This window comes from Vulpes vulpes, chromosome 13, assembly GCF_048418805.1.
Source record: "Vulpes vulpes isolate BD-2025 chromosome 13, VulVul3, whole genome shotgun sequence".
Taxonomy (NCBI): domain Eukaryota; kingdom Metazoa; phylum Chordata; class Mammalia; order Carnivora; family Canidae; genus Vulpes; species Vulpes vulpes.
In genome coordinates this window covers 155,086,186-155,105,714 of record NC_132792.1, presented here as the reverse complement: position 1 = coordinate 155,105,714, position 19,529 = coordinate 155,086,186, and the positions used below count along the sequence as shown (strand labels likewise).

The 19,529-nt window shown below is 51.0% G+C and overlaps 1 protein-coding gene across 4 annotated transcripts in view; it reads right to left on the bottom strand.

Annotated features, from left to right (window-relative positions):
- The window catches only part of CRB1 (crumbs cell polarity complex component 1), a 205,176-nt gene continuing 185,647 nt past the window's right edge, over positions 1-19,529 (bottom strand). For all 4 annotated transcript variants that reach the window (XM_025987296.2, XM_072733412.1, XM_072733413.1 and 1 more), the window contains one exon: positions 1-765. In XM_025987296.2, coding sequence (XP_025843081.2) covers positions 550-765 — 216 coding nt within the window. In that variant the 3' untranslated portion in view covers positions 1-549. The remainder of the gene's footprint in view (positions 766-19,529) is intronic.

The following is a 19,529-nucleotide window of genomic DNA, read 5'->3' as shown; positions in this document are numbered from 1 at the left end:
TGACCACATTTCCATTTTTATTAGTTGACATCGGGTCACTTTTTAAACATAGATCATTCCCAGGGCTTTCTTGAGTCCATGATTAAAAGGCAAAAGTGTGCATCTCATCATAGGTGTACAACTGAACCCTTTCACCACATGACAAGAAGAGTGAGAATTGCATTTTGTAGTTTTTGCATTAAAAAAGAAAAAACAAAACACTGCCAGCTAATGGGCAAACGAAGAAAGGTGTCCCCAGGTTGCAAGGGGCAAAAAGTCTGATAGGCACTGGAGGCTTTCCCAGAAGACACTGTCCCCTGGGAGGTATTTTTGCTAATTATGAGGCTGAAATCACTGGCGCAAAAACATTGTTGTGGGGTTGGCCAATGTAATGAAACGATGATGTCAGGTTGCACCACGCACGTCCTTAAGGCGGCCGGAGGAATCTTGCCCAGGGTTTCTGTGAGATCCCAGTTGGAAATTGTTACGTCCAGGTACGCTGGAAAGACAGTCGGGTGCAGTCCTCAGCTTCGCAGTGTGTGCATCTCTTTCCCAGGAGACAGAAGGCTCCTAAATCAGCCTCTCCAGGGCGGGGGGTGGCCTCCTGCTCCACATTTCCACTCGAGAGCCCTCCTTTTCCCGACGGCTGGGGCTGTAGGTTCCCTGAGTTGCCCTTTTGTTGGAGGCAACCACAGAAGCAACCACGGCCAGAAAGAGGATCAACAACAAGACTGTCGTCACCGAGCCAATGGTGGGGAAAATGTCCGAGATCAAGTCATCTGCCAACTGGAAGGATTGAAACAACCGTGAGGGGAGTTAGGGAGCAAAGGAAAACGTTCAGGACGTTGGAGCTACCCTGGGACGCACACCAAGCGCAAGCGCGAGGCCGGCACCACTCAGTACGACGAAGCCCAAGGAACGGAGGGGAAGTCGCCCTTTCTTGGTCCGGTCACGACAAGCGACTACGGTTGTACCAGCCAAGGTCTAGGGTCGGAAAGTGTGGCCCAAGCATCCGCTCGATTCCCTCTGCGGCCTCATCCCCGCGAGGGGCTCACACGCACCGAGGCCCGAGGACCCCGCCGTCTATCTCTAGGAGCTCTCGTCCACACCAACACGTTATTCACCGTATCTTCCCTCCCGTGCTGGAAGCTCTGGTTTTGAGTTGAAGGAATCGTTGTTTTACAGGCTTTTCTTTGCTTTTTGTTTTTGTTTTTGTTTTCGTTGGAAAAGAAGCAAATTAAATTAGCTGAGTCTCCTGGGAAAGATCCCGAGACAGTGGAGGAGCCGCACGTGCTAGCCCCGCGGGCCCTTTCCACAGTCATCGCCTTGATTTGGATTCGATGTGACAACTGAATTGTTGTAAAAACAAAAACAAAAACAAAAACAAAAACAAAAAAAACTCAAAAAACCCATAGGCGTTTGATGTCAAACCAAACATCTAGAGACAGAAAACTGCACGTAGAGCCCTGTTGGGAGGAGCTGGATCCTGGGCTCTCAGGGGTGTTACTGTACACAAGGTTTCTTTAAGGTTCGTTCACCCGGGTTTGCTGAGCACTTTCCAGCTCTGAGTGACACGAGACTGCGATTTAGGTGCAGGGCGGTGTGGAAGGTAGGAAGCAGCCACTACATGAATTTTTTGACTGATTTTCAAAGAAATAGTTTGGTCTCAGTAAAAGTGGGATTAAACGAGGTCCCCTTTTCATTTAGCTTTCTCTGTGACCCCATCACCCAACCAAGCTACTGATACGTGGAATCTTGGTTTAGTCGAGCACCCTAAGGAGTTTTATATATCTTCGCTCTCCTTAGTCTTTTTTGGTTCAAAGGTTTACACCGTCACACAATTCATTTAACATCGTATCTCTTCATAGTGTTGTCTTGGCTGTGCTCCCTACCAGTTCTGCTCATTCACTCAACGCTATTTGACCATCTATCGTGAGCACTTTATCGAGCTAGGAAATGAAAATACCAAGATAATCCAAGGTGTTGTGAGTGGTGAACCACTGAATTCTACTCTTGACCTAAATTGCACTGTATGTCAACTAACTAGAATTTAAATAACACCTGAGAAAAAAAAAAGAAAAAAAAAGCCAAAAAATCCCCCCCAAAATTCCTACACAAAGTTAGGTATTTTAGCTCAGATTCTGTGATCAGAGGAGGGAACCCCCCCACACACATACACATATGCACAAATGATCAGAATATTTTATAAATACACATTATGATAGTGTCACAAACGAACCTATCGGGGTGCAGGTGGAGTCGTATTGGAATGTGATTGTTCTTTGAAGGGTGAGGGAACGTTCAAATATTTCAAGCAGGAACTTCTACTTGGATGGAACAATTTGAAATAAAAAGGACGAGGGAACATTAAAGTCCTTAGCGTTTGGGGCAACAGTAAGAAATCCAATGTGACCCAAAATATGGTCCAAGAATACGTGTGTTTGAAATGGGAAAGGATTTTAAAAGTTGGTAAGAGATAGAACCATCAAGTAGATTCATCTTATAAGAAATTTAAGTAACACACTGATATTCGGATTTTGTCCCATAGTCAGTGGCAGGGGTGGCGTGGGTGGCGTGGGGGTGGGCACTGTAGGAGTTTAAGCAGTAGCCTCATGTGATCTGATCTGTATTTTATTAATTTGGCTCTGGTTACAGGGTGACGGAAGGTGACAGTGAAAGTGGGGAGGAAACGAGGAGAAAATAGGAGTTGATTTTCTTGGTCACGACAAGCAGTGCATTTACCAATGGAAGGGGGATTGGAGGGAAAGAACGGGTGAGGGAGATTTCTCAGGCACAGTTGCTCCCTCTCAGACCGAGTGAGGCTGGGCAACAGCAGAGGAGACACAAGGTGACTGATGCTTCCACATGAGATGACCGCGTAGACGGGGCTATCCTGGACGGGGACGCGGTACGTAGGAGGAGAGAACAGGTTCGTGCAGGAAGACGCTGAGCTCAGTTTGGGAAAAACTCGTTTCAGAAAACATTCAGGCTTGTTGTGTGAGTAGGTAGAAACCGTCCGGCTGCCGTCAACACCTTTCACGTGGCTCTGAAAGACCCTCAGTTAGAGGAGCTTAGGAGTCAAGTACACAGAGAATCCAGAATCACAGAAGTCTGCAGTTTGGGGGGCAAAATAGTTTGCCCCCACCGCAGGGCGAGTCCTCCTCCCGCCGGTCTGTGTGGCCCTTCCGAGAGTCATTACATCCTTTATCTGCAAAGACAGCTGCGGCCTGGGAAAAATGAGTGGAGCCATGGGCTTGGCCTTGAGAGGTCAAAGCCTGACAGGGCCAGCTGGAATCCCACCAGCAAAACCCCCAGCTACTGTCGGGGCGGCGGAGGCCTGTCCCCTCGTTCCTGGCTGTTGGCTTCGTCTTCGTCCGCCCCGTAAACTGTCATCCTCAGGAGGACACGACTGCTCCCCACCCCCCCAGGTGGGGGTGTGCGCCTCCAGAGAGGAGACAGGCTGCCTGGTTTGCTTCTCTTGCCCGAATGTTTCTGGGCCCTTCTCGCTCAGCCCGCGGCCGAGGCCACTAAGGAGGCCGGCGCAGGAGGTCGCCCGGGCCGCCACCTCGCAGGAGACCAAGGAGGCCCCAGAGTCCTTGTGACAGCTCAGTCGGGCCAAACCAGAGGACGACGGCTGCCTGCCGCCTGCCCCGCGAGGTCTTGGTGGTGCCAGGGGAAGCCCGCCGTCGAGGCCCGAGGTTCAGGCCCCTCGCGGCCACCTCGCAGCCACCTCGCGGCCCGCGGCCACGGCCCGGCCTCCAGCATCCAGAGGCCGCGTCCCGGGCCCGTCACTCATCGGCATCACCTATCAAATCGGGGGGTTTGCACAGTTCTGTGCGAGTCGAAGGTGGGAGGCGCCAGGAGGGGAAGGCCAAGCGCACAGAGCCCAGCCCGCGGGCCGTTGTCGCCGTGTGGGGTCCGAGGGGCCGTGGCTCGTCCTCCTGGTGCCACCGACGTCCGAAAGCTCACCCCGCACCCCTCAGTACCTGGGGGGACGGCCAAGGGAGCCAACTCCGAGCCTCACACTGCAGATCCCGAGCCGCCGATGAAGGCCTTGAAGAAGCAGGCGGCCGACCTCGGGCCGAGCGGGGCAGCGGGCGCTGCGATAGGCTGCGCCGGGCGTTGGGGTTTGGAAATCGCCTCCCGAGGGCCCGTGGCTTGAGTCCCCGTGGCTGGAAGGTCCTTCTTGCTCTGCTGTTCCTCAGCTGTGCTTAAAATACACAGCACCGCTGCCTGGCGGGCCGAGGCCTCGCGCTGCACCCCCTAGTAACCTCCTTCCCCGGAGATACCCCCCAATTCATCGCACACTCCGTGTAAGGTCATTTTCTGAATGACGGTCTTGCAAGCCCTATTCAGTTATCACACTTGCATCTTCTTAAAATGTGTATTTTCCCCGCGCTTAGTTGAAACTGCAATTGCTTTGAATTTCGTATTTGCAAAATAAGATACATGGGTGTTGCTTTTTATTTATTTTTTTCCCCAAGAGGATTCGTTCTGAAACACCGACAGGCAGTAGCATCCATGTGGCCCAAGGCCAGGGTATGCTCCGGAATTCTGAGGTGGAACTGTCAAGCCTTATATTTCGATTCTTCTCACTTGAGACCGTGCTGGAATATGCTGGAACCACAGGGTTGTTTTTTTTTTTTCTTTTTGAATTTTTATTTTTAAAAATGTATTTATTTAAAAAATGTATTTATTTATTTTAGGGCGGGACAGGCAGAAGGAGAGAAAGAGCATCTCAAGCAGACTCAGAGCTGAGTGCAGAGCCGGCCCAGGGCCGGGATCCCACAGAGATCACAACCTGAGCCCAAACCAAGCGTTGGATGTGACACGGACTGAGTCACCCAGGCACACACACCCCCGTTTTTAATTGTCTCTTTTTAAAAGATTTTATTTATTTATTCTTGAGAGACACAGAGGCAGAGACCCAGGCAGAGGGAGAAGCAGGCTCCATGCGGGGAGCCCGACGTCGGCCTCGATCCCGGGACCGGGTCACGCTCTGAGCCCAAGGCAGAGGCAGCCCCTGAGCCCCCCAGGCGCCCGGTTTTAAATTCTTGAAAGCGAGTCTGTTGCTTCCTCCGCGGGGGGCGGGAACGCGCGCACCTGCTAACACACGGTCGCGGTCGCGGGTGGAGCTGCCGTGGCGCGAGCAGCCGACTCGTGGGCCGCGGTCCGCCAGCTGCTTGCTCAGCCGCCCGAGCTCCGCCAGGTGGCACAGTGCCCTGGGGCGCTTGCTCGTCGCCACCCACAGTGCACCCCCACCCCCACCCCCACCCCCCGCCCGTCTCCCTGGGCCTGCTCGGGCCGTAGAACACCTCCCAGCCTCGGGGCCCACCGGGGAGGCGCCACCCTGGGCGACTGGGGCCGCGAGGGCCGGTGCACGGGCACCCCGGGGGCGCCCACGAGGAGCTGGGGAGGCGCCACCCCGGGCCGACTGGGCGTCCACGAGGAGCTGGGGAGATGCCACCCTGGGCCGACTGGGGGCGCGAGGACCGGTGCACGGGCACCCCGGGGGCGCCCACGAGGAGCTGGGGAGATGCCACCCTGGGCCGACTGGGGGTGCGAGGACCGGTGCACGGGCACCCCGGGGGCGCCCACGAGGAGCTGGGGAGGCGCCACCCCCGGCCGTCGGGCTCGCCCCCCGCCCCAACGGAGCAGCTCCCCCAATTCTGGAGGACACAGAATGGGGCGGCCTGCCCAGGAGGAAGACCGGGGCCACGGCGGCCCTCAGCACCTGTCCCGGGGTCTAGGGCGGTGACAGCCCCGAGGAGAGCGTGGGAACCGCCCGCACGTCGGCAGGAGCCGCGAAAGGCAGGGGACCTCCTGGGGTTTCTCCGCTTGACCTCGCGTGTCCCAGGGAGGGCCCGCAGCTCCGGGAGCGCAGGACCCCAGGGCACCTGCCGGGCCCACCTGCCGGGCCCACCTGCCGGGGCCTCGCTCCGCCGCCTGGCTTCGGCGAGGTCGGCCGTGAACGCGGCGGCCCCGCTGCTGGGGATGCTCCGGCCTAAACCGCCTCCGGGGGCAGCCCGGGGCGTGACCCCAGGTCCCGGGATCGAGTCCCGCGCCGGCTCCCTGCACGGGGCCTGCTTCTCCCTCCGCCTGTGTCTCTGCCTCTCCCTCTTTCTCTCTCTGTCTCTCATGAATAAAATGTAAAATAAAATTTAAATAAAATCTAAATAAATCTAAAAAAAAAAAAAAAAGAAACCAATACCTGCCTCCCGGGAAGCACCCCCAGGGAGCCAACGACCTAACGACCCTTCCCGGAGTCGGGTCTCCGAGGGCAGGTGCAGAGATGGGACCTGGAGCTGTTGGGGGGTCCCCGCTGGTCACCGGCCCCAGTCCCGCTCCAGGAGGTGGACTTTGGAAACTGGCTCGTGCCGGTTTGTGTTCCCTGGGCAGGTAAGGAAGAGCGGGACTTCGAGAGTTAGCGGTCAGGGGGAAAAGCACCAGAGAGAGGAGGAGGCTTTGCAAGGCTGGTTCCAACATGTAGCTCCCGTCCCTGCAGCCAAGGCAAACTGAGGACGTTGCTGGAGCTCTCATCCCACAAACTCACACATGCAAAAAAAAAAAAAAAAAAGAGAGAGAGAGAGAGAGAGAGAGAGGATATTCCACGGTTAAGACCCAGGAGAGCAGTTCTTGCGAATCACTGTTGCAACAAGCAGGTCTTCCATTTGGTGGATGTTAAAACCTCCCACGGAGACTTGCATCCTTGAACTGCAGCTTATCAGGGAATTGCTAGAAACAGCCATTTCCATAGTAATCTTGAATATAGGCCAGAACTCTGTTTTTGAAATTAAACTTGCTGCAGCGGCCGATTTTCGACCATAAATACACTGTCCACTTTACAGTTAGGAGGGGGGTAAAATCGAGCCCTGGGGAGCCAAAGGAGAGCACGTGGGAAGGGTCCTGGCACAACCGGGGGGGGGGGGGGGTGAGTCACCCCTGAATACAAGGCTTGGTAACGTGAGCAAAGGGTGGGCGTCAGAGATCCCCGTAAGGGCGGCAGGCAGGGCACAGGGGACAGAGGAGGCACCGGGTGTCCAGGCCGCAGGCTGAGTGGCTCTCGGGCCTCCGCGCGGCTCTGCTTCTCTCAGGCCCACTGGTGCCTCCCTGGGCTCACTGGGCACAAACCAGCGGGGAGCCCCAGCCCCCCCACCCCCGGGACGGGGTGAGCCTGCACCCCGCCCCTGCCTGAAGCCTTTCTCACCGAGCCATCACCCCCTTGCTGGGCCCGCACTGATGGGGGTGTCCACACTACCAGCCGTGGAAACTCCACTGAGATGAGAGTCGAGCGAGCACAGCACAGGGAGGCACGGGCCTGGGAATCTTCCCCAGTGACTTCCATATCCGGCCTGTGGAAGAGTCTGGAACTGCGGCGGGGAACTGGGGTGTGGGTACATGGGAGAAACACGAGCCCCTGGCAGTGGATCCAGCATCACTACGTGTCCGGTGCTCTAGTGCCGGGAGACACCTCCCCCCTGGCACCCGGCACCGCGGGGGCCCTCCCCTGGACCTTCGGGGAGAGGGCTCGGTGGTTCTGAGCCAGGAACCCGCCGGGACACTGATCACAAAGGGTCACGGTCCTGTGCCGTGTGGCTGATTCTGGGTCACCCACGGCGCGCAGATGCGCTGCCGGTAGAGATGCGGGGTGCGCGGGGCAGCGCGGTCCCAGCGTCCCGGGCCTTGGGCCCCGCATTCCTAACCTCAGGCCTCTAACCGCTGGCTCGCTGCAGGCCTTGGGCCCCGCATTCCTAACCTCAGGTCTCTAACCTTTGGCTCCAGGCCTTGGGCCCCACATTCCTAACCTCAGGTCTCTAACCTTTGGCTCCAGGCCTTGGGTCCCGCATTCCTAACCTCAGGTCTCTAACCTTTGGCTCCAGGCCTTGGGCCCCACATTCCTAACCTCAGGTCTCTAACCTTTGGCTCCAGGCCTTGGGTCCCGCATTCCTAACCTCAGGTCTCTAACCTTTGGCTCCAGGCCTTGGGTCCCGCATTCCTAACCTCAGGTCTCTAACCTTTGGCTCCAGGCCTTGGGTCCCGCATTCCTAACCTCAGGTCTCTAACCTTTGGCTCCAGGCCTTCGGTCCCGCATTCCTAACCTCAGGTCTCTAACCACTTGCTCCAGACCTCTGACGGTCGGGAGCTCAAGTCTGGGGACACCACCTTCCGATTTTTCTCCCCTTCGTGGGGGGAGTAAGGGATGGGATCATTTTCGGGGAAAAACCTTGCCTCTCCCCGACTCGTTCGAGAACGACACCCTGGCCGCCCACGCTCAAGACTGCATTCGGTTTCCTTTCTTTTTCTTTCTTTCTTTCTTTTCTTTCTTTTCTTTTCTTTCTTTCTTTTTTCTTTCTTTCTTCTTTCTTTTTCTTTCTTTCTTTTTCTTTTCTCTTTATTTTTTTTCTTTCTTTTTTCTTTTTTCCTTTTCTTTCTTTCTTTTTCTTCTTTCTTTCTTTTCTTTCTTTTTTCTCTTTCTTTTTTCTTTTTTCCTTTTCTCTTTTTCTTTCTTTCTTTCTTCTTTCTTTCTTTCTTTCTTTCTTTCTTCTTTCTTCTTTCTTCTTTTCCTTTTTTCTGTGTGTGTGTGTGTGTGCGAATTTATTGTTCAAAGATAACAGCTGCCATTCACGCCGGCCCGGGCTTCGCTCACACAGTATTGTCACTCCTGGGGCGGCCCAGCCCGGGGCGGGGGGTCTCAGGGAGGCCGCCCCTCGCCCTCCCCCGCGAGCTGCTTCGTGTGTGCCCCGAACACAGGCCCGCGCCACCTGCCGGGGCACGTCCGCATCCCCCACTGGGACGGAAGCGCCGCGGAGCCCTGGGTGCCTCTCCGCCTCCCTCCCTCTGTCTCCTGGCCCGGGGCTCCCCCGGTGCCTGCCTGATGGGGGGCAGCATCTCGGGGTGCTGCCGCTGGCGCTGGGGGGGGGCGGGGTAGGCAGGGAAGGAAAGACGGGCACCTGGCCATGGTGTGGCCACGGTGTGGCCACGAAGGCAGCTGGATGTTATTCCTTTATGCAAAATTCACAAATGATCTTTTTTTTTTTTTAACCTTTTCCTGCTCCTCAGAGCCAGGATGAAATCAACCTTTGGGGGCACAAGCAGCAGCTGCTAGAGACAATTTTAAAAAAATACAAAATATATGAGATGCCTGGCTGGCTCAGCGGTTGAGTATCTGCCTTCGGCCCAGGGCATGATCCCGGGGTCCTAGGATTGAGTCCCACACTGAGCTCCCTGCAGGGAGCCTGCTCCTCCCTCTGCCAGTGTCTCTGCCTCTCTCTCTCTCTCTCATGAATAAATAAATAAAATCCTTAAAAAGAGAGAGAAAGAGAAAAAAAAGACCTGGGAAGCGAGCTGCACCTGGGCGCCCGCGGCCTGTAGTGCGCAGGGGAATGTGCTCACATGGCTCATTGTGGGTTTGGCCAAATTCTGTCCCTCCCCTTAGGACTCTCAGGAATGAGCACCTATTTCCTCCAGAACATTTCAATAATACAAAGTGAAGTGTTTTGCACAAAGGGGCTGATCAATCCTTACTGACTCCACACTTGTAATGCTCCTTGCTCAAGTCAATGCACTATTAAGTTGTTTTCAGTCGTAAGAAGAGTTCTGTATAATTGGCCCAGAAAGCTGATTGGGGGTGCTCTTCAGTCACTCCTCTGTTCACGGGTCCATTCACTAAGCCAATAGATTTTCACTGAATACCTGCAAAGTTTCAGGGAGCATGTTAGGCCCTAGGTAGATGGAGTTCAAAGGCACAGCCATTGTCTTTAAAGAAACTCAGGACTAGTGGTAGGGCCTGGCGGTTGGGGCAGCCACCCCAACCACCACAGGCCCATGAGAGAGCTGTGATGTTACAGGTGAGGGCAAAGAAAAGAAAAGGGGCAGGAGGGCGACTTCCTGACGGCCCCCAAATTTCTCAAAGGAGGGCCCTGGGAGGTGGAGGTGAAGAAAGGTGTTGAAGACAGAAGGAAGCACCATGATCCAGCGGCAGGGAGAAGGAGAAGGGGGGGGGGTGTTGGCATACTTGTGCTTGCCCAGGATGCCTGAGGGAGGACGAGATGCTTATGTAGAGCCTCGAAGGGAGAAGGAGAATGAGGAGCAGCGGCTCCTCTGTCAGGAGAGCGTTTGCCCAGCCCGGGCATGGAAGCCACCTGGATTCCTTTCCAGGAAGCTCAGTCTCCTCTCCCCCCGGGGAGCAGGGGCCAGAGTCCCGGGTGCAGTTTCAGGTATGTTCTCTGCTGGTCCTTCCCCAGCACACATGGCCTGTACCTCTTATTCAAAATGTATCAGCTTCAAATGTCTACTTCTCTTTCTATTTCTATGCCAAGAGGCCTTTATCAACCAGGGGCTTATCGGGCAGAAAGGGGTTTCGATTCCTTTATACCCCATCTCTGCCATCGTGAGTTTGAAAAGGTGACTGATGAAGGTGTCCGTTGATTTTATGCAGAATTTCAATGGCAAGAAAATATTTAGCAAATGACTTAAAAGGCAGAGAGATTTGAGATTAAAAGATACTAAAAAGCAACCACCTGGCAACTAAATGCGATCGATTGTATCCTGGATGGAAAACAAAATCTATAAAGGAAGGACTTTATTGAGATAATTAGAGAAAGCTGAACACGGGATGACGATGAATTTCTTAAATGTGATACCAGTATTGTGGCTGTAGAAGGAGGTCTTTTTCTTTCGAGATACTTGGTGAAATCGTTAGCAATAAAATATTAGAATGCCTGCAACCTACTTTCTAAATAGGCAGCCAAAAAAAAAAAAATGTGTATATTCACAGGTAGCAAATGTTAACAAAATTACTGAAGTTGGGTAAAGACTACATGTGTTCATTATGCTATTTTTTTTCCTGATTTTCTTTAGGTTTCAATTCCCCCCACCCCCGCCCCTCCAAAAAAACAAAACAACTTGAAACAATAATATTTCTCAACTATTTTTTATAATGCAAATAATCTCTCCAAACCCCAAATTTGTAGATCTCGTTTCTTCCACTACCCCTTCCTCCGCCGTTCCAGAGCTTACTGAATTTCTCTCTTCTCTGTACATTTATCGCCACATAAATCTCGTTCCCACTGATGGTCTCATCTCCCCCCCTGGACACGAAGACCCTCGTGGATGACATCATGCATTAGCTTCCTCCTATATCTGGCCCGAGACCTGCCTGCCAGCGCCCAGCACAGCGCCAGGCCCCCGGCGGGTGTGCACAGACCTCCCCGTGACCCACTTCTTGACCTAGAAGCTGCACTTAGGCTCTTTTCTCTACCAGATTTCTATCTTCAGTTTGGGCCAAAAGCTGCTATTAATTCCTTCTCACATTATGCAGGAAAAAGAGCGCCAGGGCCCTGACATCCTTACGGCTTATCACATATCCTTTTGGCCAGGGTAATCTAGTCTGTGTCATTGTATTTATTGCCCCCAAATCAAAACCAGTTGCCAAAGTAATGAAGGTCTATTGGTTTGTGTTGACTTAATCCATGTCAGAGGAGCTTTAGGAGCATATAAGGATAATTTGACCGGCAAAAGGAAAAGCCATAAAAATGATCAAAAAGCCAATAGATAGGCTGAGAACACCAAGCTTATTTCACTGAGGATTTATGGCCAACTTATCAGAAAATTATTTGGTCCAAGTCCACATTCAAGTCAGCCCCTCAGTAACTCAGCAGAGAGTCCAGCCTCTGAGAAACCTCGCCTCCTATAATGAGATGCCCCCGGCCCCCCTGCCTTGCAGCCCACGGAGTGCAATTTTCAACAGTTGGGAGACGGCAGTAAATCCAGCTCTGGAATAACCAGTTCCACTTACACCCAGGCCTGCGCCGAGTTACCAGAGCACGAAGGGCCAAATGCACCTTCCCTCTGCACCCCACCCCCGCAGCACTGTTGACTAGGCAAACAGAGCCGAAGCACCCGACACCCCCGGGCAGCAGCGCCAGCCCCAGCTGTGCCCCAGCCCACGGGGGCGCCAGGCGTCCAGGCCCCACCACGCGGTCCGCCGGGCCTGGGCCCGACGCTGGAGCTTCTGTTTTATCGACCAAACGAAAATCGGCTTCCCCTCGTGTGGGTGATAAAGTGTGGCGTCGAGTCACCCCCGTAAAATATATTGCTCTCCCTTGGACAGCCTGTCATTGAAGTCCTTGTTTATATAATCTATTGTGCCATTTACTCTATTCTTATTTTAAAAAGCAAACCTAGGAATAAAAACCCTTTCTTCCAGTGTTTCATTGATGAATGTCTATACCCGGCGCCTTCTCTTAAATAATCTCAGAAGTGGCCATTTCGATTGTCATTGTCGGTTTACGTCAAATTACTGGACTTTGAGTTTCCAAGTCGGCCTGGTGCGAGATGAAAGACACAGGGTATGCGTTACCGGGAGTCCTTTCCCTGCCCAGCCCTCTCTGTCCAAACCAGTTGGAGACTTGGTGTGTCTAACCAGAGACGGGTCCTGTGGAACTGAGACTGGTCAGATCCCAAAGTGAGCATTACCGAAATGTATGGGTTTGGAAGTAACTTAAAAACACCAAGGTGTCTTACAACCTGCAAAGGTAGGAACCTTCACATCGTGCAGATTTATATTAAAATGCTATTTAGTTTTAGAAATCAAGAATTCTTTCCGAAGTCAGGCTTTCAAATTCCAAATGAGCCATTTGGTTAAAGTCTATAGGTTATTAGGTTGGCAACATTAAAATACACACACACACACACACACACACACACACACACACACAGGAAAGCCTGAGGTTTGACTTTGTTAACAGTCCACCTAAATGCCCAAGAACATAGTTGGGGGAAAGTATATGTTTCCTTAGCACAGTAGAAGGTAAAGCCAACTTTTTTTGGCGGGGTGGGGGGTGGGGTGGAGGTGGGGGGTGGGAACAAAAAGTCTAACAGTATTTCCCTATTAGTTAAAAAATACAGTCAGACTAAAATTGCCCTATCTCTAGATATAAATTCAGCACAGAATTTGACAGGTTATTATAAAATTAGATCAGACAACGTAGCCGAGATGGTTATTTTATACCTTTGGCTCTCTAAGTATATACATTAATTATAATATTAAAAACGTCTGCTTTATCTTTTGAAATAATATTTTAGGCGATCCTTGCCGGGAAAAGGCAGGAAGTGGTCATGCCAAGTAGTCTGTTCCTTTCCTACAAAATGCTCCAAGGAGAAATCACTTGAAGACTCCTCTTACTAGTGATTTTTTTTTAGCATATTAGTAAAATAGACCAAATTTTGCTTCTTACCCAGTTTATAGATCAATTTAAGAAGAAATGACATAACCCAGCTAACACGTTTGCCTGTATCTTACTTCTACAATTTACTATCAATATTCTCAAAATGTAAGGGTTTGTTGTTTTTCTTTCAGGAGAATCTTGGTGGATTACTGCATTTTCCCAAAATCCTGTGTCATATTGATGCGGGAATGGTATACATATTTTTTTCTGAATTCTGAAGTCATTGCCAGAAGAATATCCCTCCCATTAGATAATCTGAATCAAAAGGAGATTTTGTTTCCCTAACTCCCAAAGGGACTGGGGACTGAGAATTCAACCTATAAACGAAGCATCTTCAGGGTTGCGGTGCAGTACATCTCTTCTTTTTCCCATACCCCAGAATAGCACTCCTCTTCCCCCCTTAAAAACAAATATTTCCCTTGGGTCTGTAACTTTTCTATTCAATCACCATTTAGATCACTTGTCCTCAGGGACAGGACTGTGTTAAGAGCCTCAGGAGGAAAGCCGTGCTTAGTCACCAGGCCTGAAGAACCCTCCCCGATTCTGTTTACGAGGCCGGATACCAATCCTCCCAACATGCTGCGTACTCGTCTTCTTTCCAGGGTCATTCTGCTTGCACAGCACAGGTTAGACACGCAGCCTCAGTCCTTTCCGCCGAGCGGGGTGCCCGGGATGCACTGACACTCCGCAGGCGGCGCTGGGGGTAAGAGGAAGCCACCTGCTGCGCTTCAACCAGGCGAGGAGCAGCTACAAGTTTGGGAAGAGAAAAGGAGCCGCAACACGGCCCCCCAGCCAAGCGCCCCCGCGGGTGGGAGGCCCGAGGACAAGCGGAAGGCATCTTCCGTGGGCCGGACACGTCGGTCCTGCATCCAGTGGTTCCAGAGCATCTTTTACTGACATTCGTTGGCTGGGGCTCTCTGCCTAGCCTCAGGCGTGGAGAATAAATACATAATTCTGCCTCGAAGGGGACAGCGGGGTCTTTGGTGCTTGTGCATTCCACCTGGGCAATCCAGCCTCTCCGTGCCCCGTTCATTTTCTACAGTGGGATCACCTGGAAACACTACCTTGAAGCTAGAAGGTGATACACGGGGAAAAAGAAAAAGAAATAAAAATCAGGAGATGTAATCTGTCCCCGGCATTTTACATGCCTCTCCTCTTAATCTTGGCAACGAGCTAATGGTGCAGACATGATTGCCCTTATTCAAAAGATGATTTAAGCAATTTGTCCAAAGTCCCACAGCTTTTAAGCAGCAGACCTAGCATCCGAATCGTCAGAGCTCGTACTGGGATGCGCAGATGCACTCTGGGTAGGGCAAGATACGGACGGGACCTCAACTCCGCCCTCAATTTCAACTGTGTTACCTTCAGTTGACATCAACACACAGAGAGTGGCATAATAATGCTTATTTTACCTTTCGGGTCTCTAACTATATACGATGCTTATCTAACCAGCCATGCTTCCCTGTTTGTCAACGGCTGTTTAATTCTTCTCTGAGGACTTTGCATGTGAGAATCAGCTTCAGTAAAGGAGATGATGGGCGGAAGGGCTTGGTGAGCCCTGGGAAGGTGCCTGGCACACAGTAGGCGTCTGGGAGGTACGTTGTATCTATAAACGGTGCCTGCTTGGACCTTGAAAAAATCAGCAGGAGAACAAAGAACAGGACCCATAATTCACAACTTTCAGTCCTCTGCTTTTAACACCCCAGCATGTCTACCAAGAAGTAAAATAACTAAACAATGCAGAAAACCTCCCAGGGTTGTTGCTGGTGTAAACCAGCCATGTGCCACCCTCCGGTTCTTACACAATGTTATCAGGCGATGATTAGGAAGATAGAGGTTTCAGGGCTTCACAGTGTCAGGAAACAAGGTATCAAGCCAACAACTCCCTTCTGAGGTGCAGCACTTAGATTGCAGCCATGTATTGCTTCCAACTGTAAATATTAACGGTGAAGAAAAGAAAGAGATCTTCATTGGCTCTGGGCTGCCTGAGCTCAGCATATTACATGACACCCTGGCATTATTTGCTGAGATGTAGATAATTGTACTTCTTGTTAACAAGTTTCCATGTATTTTTTTTTTTTTTTTACTCCATCAGCAGGTTCTTGAATCAATGCCTAGATTACATTTGACTAACATCAGCACAATTTGACTTTGATAGAAAGTTTGAAATTTATGCATAATTAAAAGTTGTACATCCATTTGCTAATTTCCAAGTAAAAGGAGCTAGTCCTTTTGGGTGTCACAGCTGATTCTCTAAATACCCTGGTACCGCTGCCTGGAAGGAACGAGTTCACACTGTTTGGAGGACACTGGGGAACATTCAGCAGCAGACCGAGGAAGCCTTTCCCATTTCACCCATTGCCTAAGGACTGAAGCTTTCCACAAGCATGGGCGAGCTACAGAGTTGCAGAGTTTATCTGCGTGAAAACATGCCCACATATTTCACTAGATATAAAGTATATAAGTATTATTTATAGTGCCTGGATTCAATAAACCCCAGTTGATGAGGACGGTGAAACAGGAGTCCCTGAAATGCCCTTCAGCTGTCTGGTTGCGATGGCACATCGCCACCTGTATAACAAGTCTGATGCAAGAAGGTCATCTTACGTGACCACTAGAAAATCAAGAAAGTCAACACTGCGTAGGTACAGAATGTTATAAAGTCTAACTACGTTTATTTTAAGAATGTACTTTTATTTTATGTAGCAAAAGTTCTAGCTGGAATATTCTCTGCCATGGATTCCTATAGTTCATGGCATAACGAACGTACGATTTCAAGATCTGAACTATTTTCTGTTTGCAGAGCTGTAGTCAAACAGAACACACCATCTTTTCCCCCTCTGTCAGCTTCAAAGTTCATTACATGTTGTAGTAGGGGCTCAAAATGTTTTGAGCTGACCCGATGAATTAAATGGCATAATTTAAACAAATGCAAAAACAGACATGCTGAGTGGCTCCTGACAGAGCCAGGTGATGATCGTATATTTGCCAGGTAGAGAGGAAAGCTCTAGAGATCCATGCACCCAATCTGGACCTCTTTTTTTTTTTTTTTTTTTTTTTTTTAAGATTCCATCCAGGGCAGCCTGGGTGGCTCAGCGGTTTAGCGCCGCCTTCAGCCCAGGGCGTGATCCTGGGGACCCAGGATCAAGTCCCACGTCAGGCTCCATGCAAGGAGCCCTATGCAGGACTCGATCCCAAGACCCTAGGGTCACGCCCTGAGCCGAAGGCAGACGCTCAACCACTGAGCCCCCCGGGTGCCCCTGGACCTCGCTCTTAACTAAGAATGTAGTAGGAGCTTGTGATTCTGATCAGTCTGGGTTCACTGGGAACAAATAAATCAGGGAACGAATCCTTAGAAAGGAAGTGAAGCAAAGGTGGTGTCCTTGCTTTGTCCTGCTCTGGCTCAGCGTGGGAGGTAAGTCAACACGCAAGACGCAGCCTACCCTTCGCTCACAGTCTCTCATTCTAACAGGTAGCGCTGAGATGTTTGGTCCTTAGGGACACACACATCACCTTCATAATGCATCCCGGGCTCTTTATGTTCCAGAAGGCCTCTTTACAAACGTATACATTTTCCTCCTCCAAGGGGCGGTGGCCTGTTCCCCAGCCATGGCAGGAGTTCTGGGACCTACAACCACCATTTCAGTCTCAAGGCAGAAGACAGAGGACATGCAGTTACAGAGAACCTGTACCCCTTCAGCTCACCCCACAAAGGTGAATGTGAAGCTCAATGCTCTTACTTAAGGTTCCGCAAATAAATATTTAAATCAAGGTGCTTATATTGGTTTCTATAATTCGAGAGCATTTATAATGGCAATTAAGTGGCAATGGAGTTATATCAGCCCGAATACACACAACCTTTCACCTGAAGCAGCAGCAAATTGGGATAATTTACATACTGCCAGCTGTTAGGATCTATGGCATTCACAGGACTTAATGGTAAAAATAAATAGATACTGGGTCCCATTAGGGGCATGGAGCAGATTTACAATCTCTTTCCCATCTACATTCCTCATGTTCTTCCGAAACCTCCACAGAGGTCCCTGGGTATAGCGGGCTTCCGGAAACACTTGTGTTTTGGGAAATCACTTGCAATGGCACCTATTTTAAACATTCATTTTACAATTGAGAAATGTTAACATTTCTGAAATTTTCAGGTAGGGCGGGCTGCTTGCAAACGGCCTCCAAGGGGTGCACTTTACGAATTAGGCCATGAAAGAAACCCAAGACTGCGTATCGGAGAAAGGGGCACGGATTTGAGTTTAGATGAAGTGCATGATGCTTGCGTAGTTAATGATTCATTAACTTGTTTAGGCCTTAGTTTTAACATCTGTGGATTGGAAATTACACTACCGCTAGTGATTAGGATTAAATGAGGCATCGCACGCTGGATGCTTTTGGTCATGAGGAGCAGTCACGATCAGAGGAGGCACAACTGCTGGCAGAAAGGGCACCACGAAAACCCCGCTCACCTGAGGCCCCAACAGTGGGGTTTCCTCTGCACTGAGCCGTTAAGTCCCCGAGGACAGCTAATGGCTCACTCTCAGAATCTTCTGGTTTCCTTGGCTTTGAAAATGGATTGTACGAATCACAAAAAATATTCAAAGCACCTACTGCTGGGCACAGGGTACATTTTATATCGATTTGCTCAGTGAGGCATTGCTTTAAGTGAATCAATATATTTCTCGATTTTATAACCTTTAAGATGACAAAAAAAACAAAAACAAAAAAAACCCAGCAGCTGTGTATTGCCTCCAAGACTCTTTTTTTAGTGGGGCTTGATCTAGGGAATTGGCTCAATTTTTCCTGAAGGGAGACTTAATCTGGTTATACTTGAACCTCCTCAGACCAAAAACATCACAGGCCTGAAAATCCTCAATTAATGAACAAGAACTTTAGAAAGATTCAAATGAAGTCTCTCTCTTTCTCTCTCTCTCTTTTTTTTTTTTAGGTGCTTAAAGCAAGACTTACTAATAAAACTATGCCCACAGAAAACTTTTAATTAGCGGAAATAAAAAATTGGCTTAAAGAATATCTGCCTTTCACAAACTCATTAGAAAAACAAACAAACCTGCTCCATCCGCCCCCAAAACCTGCTCAAGGAAAACTGCCTGCCTGCATAGCATTATACAGAAGAAAAAAAAAAATTTCTGGAACGAGGAATAGTTTCTATTGGTTTGGGTTCCAACTGGAAAGAATAAGTCTACGAATGTCATTGGGGAGCTTTCATTAATCCATTAGGACCATCATTAAAGAAACCCGCTACCGTTTTTGGTGTAAGGCCCCTTCTAGTGAGAAAGTTTGAGGCTGCTCCCGTGTGCTCCCCACTGGCAGGAAACTGCTTCCAGGAAAACAGGGCCCAGGCCTACCTCGTCTGACTCTTCCTACTCTGGCTGCATTTTAATAGATGCTTGGGTGGTTTAATCTACAAACCCAGCCCTGACCTTAATGCGTCCAGTTTTACATCCCCTTCGTCCCCATCACCGTTGGCCTGTTCCGGGCAGGCCTCTCCACTCTCTGGACTTCACGTCGCCTGAACCTTTTCCCACTATCACATCTTTTTTAAAAAATATTTATTTATTCATGAGAGACACAGAAAGAGAGAGGCAGAGACGTAGGCAGAGGGAGAAGCAGGCTCCCTGCAGGGAGCCCGATGCGGGACTCGATCCCAGGACCCCGGGGTCACGACCTGGGCCCAAGGCAGACGCTCAACGGCTGAGCCCCCCAGGCGGCGCCCACTATCACATCTTTACTTGTGACCTCTTTTTCGCTCTTGCCTCTCTTGGGGACAGGCTCTCCCAATTCCTGTCCTCCAAATGGGCTTTCTCGGTTCCACGGACCCCTCAATTCCCACCTGCTCCCGGAAAACGTCCCCCTCTGACGGCTCGCGGTGACCAAACCGCCGTGAGTTCAGCTGTGCTTTGGCCTCCGAGCCAGGCAAGTCGGGCTGCGTCTCTCACCACATCGTGGCGTTTGCTCTGGAACCAGATGCAGGCTTCCTCGAAATTCGGGGCGTGGGGCTCGAGGAGCGCATCTCCCGGCTTCCTCCCAACTCAGGCACAGGCACGTGGGGCAACACCCGCGGGGACGCACATGGTAACTCTGGGAAGGCCCTCGGGCTTTCAGCCGCGGTGCGGGGTGTCCCCGTCCCCAGGAGGGAGGCCGGGCCGGGCCGGCCGGAGCGGACCCCACGGCCTTGGGCTTGGGCCAGGCGGGCCAAGGGGGAACGTCTGGAGACGTCCTGGAAGGCTTCTCCGGCGAGCAGTTTTGTGGAAAACAAAACAAACCAAACAAGCCGCGGCCGCAAGCTTTGGTCTGGTT